Here is a 2738-nt window from a genome sequence, read left to right on the forward strand (position 1 = left end):
TTTTTTTTCTTTCTTCTCTCTCTTTTTTTTTTTTGTATGTTGGTTGGTTGGCTTTTTGGTTTTTGGGGGGGGATGCTTTCTTTGGGCTTCATCTATTGTTTGTCAGTAAAAAGTTTTACATTATAAAACAATTTTTCCCCTTTCAGCATTTATCTCTAATATTGCACTATTCTGTAATCACTCATACAGATTCATTAAGTGTACCCTAAGAATTTGTCAAAGCGAAGTGATAAATACACTTAATGTTTAATGTCTTCAGACTAATATTTAGTAGAAGCCCCTGGTGACCAACTGGGACTTCACTTAGAAGCACAATCAAAGATTTTCTTCCCCAGAGCCAACCACCAATAGAAGAAAACCAAAATCCTGTTTTAGGAACAGCATTCTTGGAAACAAATAAATCCAGTAACATAATTCTGTCATTTTAGCTACAAAAAGGACTCTGTGTCTACGATTTATGGAGGCAGATACCCCTGAGTGCCATCACTGGGTAAGGCATCGGCTGAAGAGAAGAAAGGAGGGAAGAGAAGGACAGAAGCTCACATCCCAGTTCACACTCTCTGCTCCTGAGTGGCAGAGCCGGTGAAATGCACCCCTTATCTTTAATGCCTACCATGACAGAGGATGACATGGTTGGATGGCATCACCGACTCAATGAACATGAGTTTGATCAAACTCCGGGAGATAGTTAACGACAGGGAAGCCTGACGTGCTGCAGTCCGTGGGGTTGCAAAGAGCTGGTCATGACTTAGCAATTGAACAACAACAAAGTAGGTGTTCAGCATATGTCTGATAAATGAAAAAAAAAACAACGGAAAAGGAAAGAAAATAGCAGGAGAAAAGGAAGGAGAAAAAACATTCAAGGAATGAAGAGAAAAAAGGAGGGAATTATTATAGATGGAGCAGTGACCATGGGGGCCACTCCAATGGCATGAGGGGTCCCCTTGCAGTGGCTTCTGGACATGGATGACAGAAGGATCTCAAGGGAATGAGTTATCATGAAGGGGGAAGTGGAAAAAAAAAAAAAAACCTCTAGTCACTTCATCACCAAAATAATGCAAATACGCTTTGTTTGGAGGAATCCAGCTGTCAGCACCTGAGCCCACTCTCAGCATGGATCCTAGCTAGCATCACTGAAAGTGGGATGACTGGGTGTTGTAGACCTCCTGGTATAACGCAACAGGAAGCACTCAGCACCACCTATGAAGTGTCGGACCTGGATCTGATCAAGTCTTTAGAGCTAACTTCCATTTCTAAAATTAGAGGATGAGAGGAGTCAAATGTACCATAAAGAAACAGACAAATCCAGAATGTGGAACACTCTAGGAGACACTAACTTGGCTTCTATAGACAACTGCATGGGAGGAAGAAGCATGGAAGGTACCATTCACTGAATGATCATTTCTGTCACGAACGTGAGGAGGGCCATACCTAGGTCATCTCATTGAACTTCCACAATCCAATGACACAGGCACCATTAAACAATCTCTGTTTACTGATGAAAAACTTGAGGGAGAAAGAGGTTAAATGGTTTGTCCACAGCCAAACATCTGTGTGGTTACAACAAAAATGCCAGCTTTCAAATCCAGGCAGTCTGACATTTAAGACACCTGTACTCTTGCTCTCACTAAAAGCCAATAACTTTCTGAGTGAGAGGGAGATGATAATAAAAGGCACATTTAAAAATAGCTACTCTGTACTAGTTACTAGTTACATAGTAACATGGTTACTATGTGCTAGACACATTGCCAGGTGCTTCATGCAATTTCCTCATTTAGTTACCATAATCAGACAATGGAAAATAAGGAAACAGAGGCGTAAAGAAGCTAAATAATTCCACTGAATTTTACAGCCCAAAGGAAAGACAAGAAGTCACTGAAACCATTTATTTCCCCTGCCTCCAGATGGGATTAATGCTAAAACCTTTTCTGAGATATTAACGTCTACCCTTTAGGAATAGACATCCAAAAGACCATGTATCTCCTCTGTGAGGTATCGATTTTCTGGCATAAATACACAGTGAGAGCATCTAAGTAAACAAGCCCACCTTCATACTCAGAACAAGAGCCTAAGGGAACTGATACCTTGAGATCCAGTTTGGTGTTAACTGGCTCCTGAAGTTCAGACTCTGCTAACGCACTTGATTCTGACTTTACGTTTTGTAGGACGTCCTCAGGCGGCACCTTCATCGCATGGTTGTCTGCAGTGGAGCCAATTCCAAAAAAATCTAGGATCACGACCCAGGTCTGCAGTGTGATCAGCACATCCAAGCAGTTAAAATCAACATCAATGCTCCGGTTAACTCGATTGTAACTGGAAGAGAATTCTGGATGCTTCTTATCCACCAGGAATACATTGATATGGACCAAGGAATCATCAAATTTACTCTTTCCCGCAAGTATCTTGGGCTCATCTACCGTTGGAGAAGGAGGTGGGGTCAAGGGATAGTCCTTGTCTTGGACTTCCTTTTGCTTCTTCCGGGAGGCCGAGGTGGGTCTCTGATACAGCTGAAATACATTGGGAGCTTCCTCCATATGAGAAGGGAGAGACCGAGGCATGTCTGGATACTCCACGTTGGACACAGAAGGGCAGGACTGAGAGAGATACTCTTTTTGTGCTAAACTAGATGGCTTTGGGGCTCCCCGAGACACCATCAGGTTCTTATATTTGGAATCTGGATTTTTCTCCAGTAAGTCCTCCATCAGCAGAGAGCGCAGGGCAATCTGAATGGACAGAGT

At 42.5% G+C, this 2738-nt stretch overlaps 1 protein-coding gene across 1 annotated transcript in view; it reads right to left on the reverse strand.

Annotated features, from left to right (window-relative positions):
* VPS13D (vacuolar protein sorting 13 homolog D (S. cerevisiae)) overlaps window positions 1-2738 on the reverse strand; it is a 274572-nt gene that overhangs the window by 226170 nt on the left and 45664 nt on the right. The window contains exon 23 of the mRNA XM_010850181.1: window positions 2085-2738. This exon is cut by the window's right edge and continues 4 nt beyond it. Coding sequence (XP_010848483.1) covers window positions 2085-2738 — 654 coding nt within the window. The remainder of the gene's footprint in view (window positions 1-2084) is intronic.

This window comes from Bison bison, unplaced genomic scaffold (assembly GCF_000754665.1).
Source record: "Bison bison bison isolate TAMUID 2011002044 unplaced genomic scaffold, Bison_UMD1.0 scf7180017864289, whole genome shotgun sequence".
Lineage (NCBI taxonomy): Eukaryota > Metazoa > Chordata > Mammalia > Artiodactyla > Bovidae > Bison > Bison bison.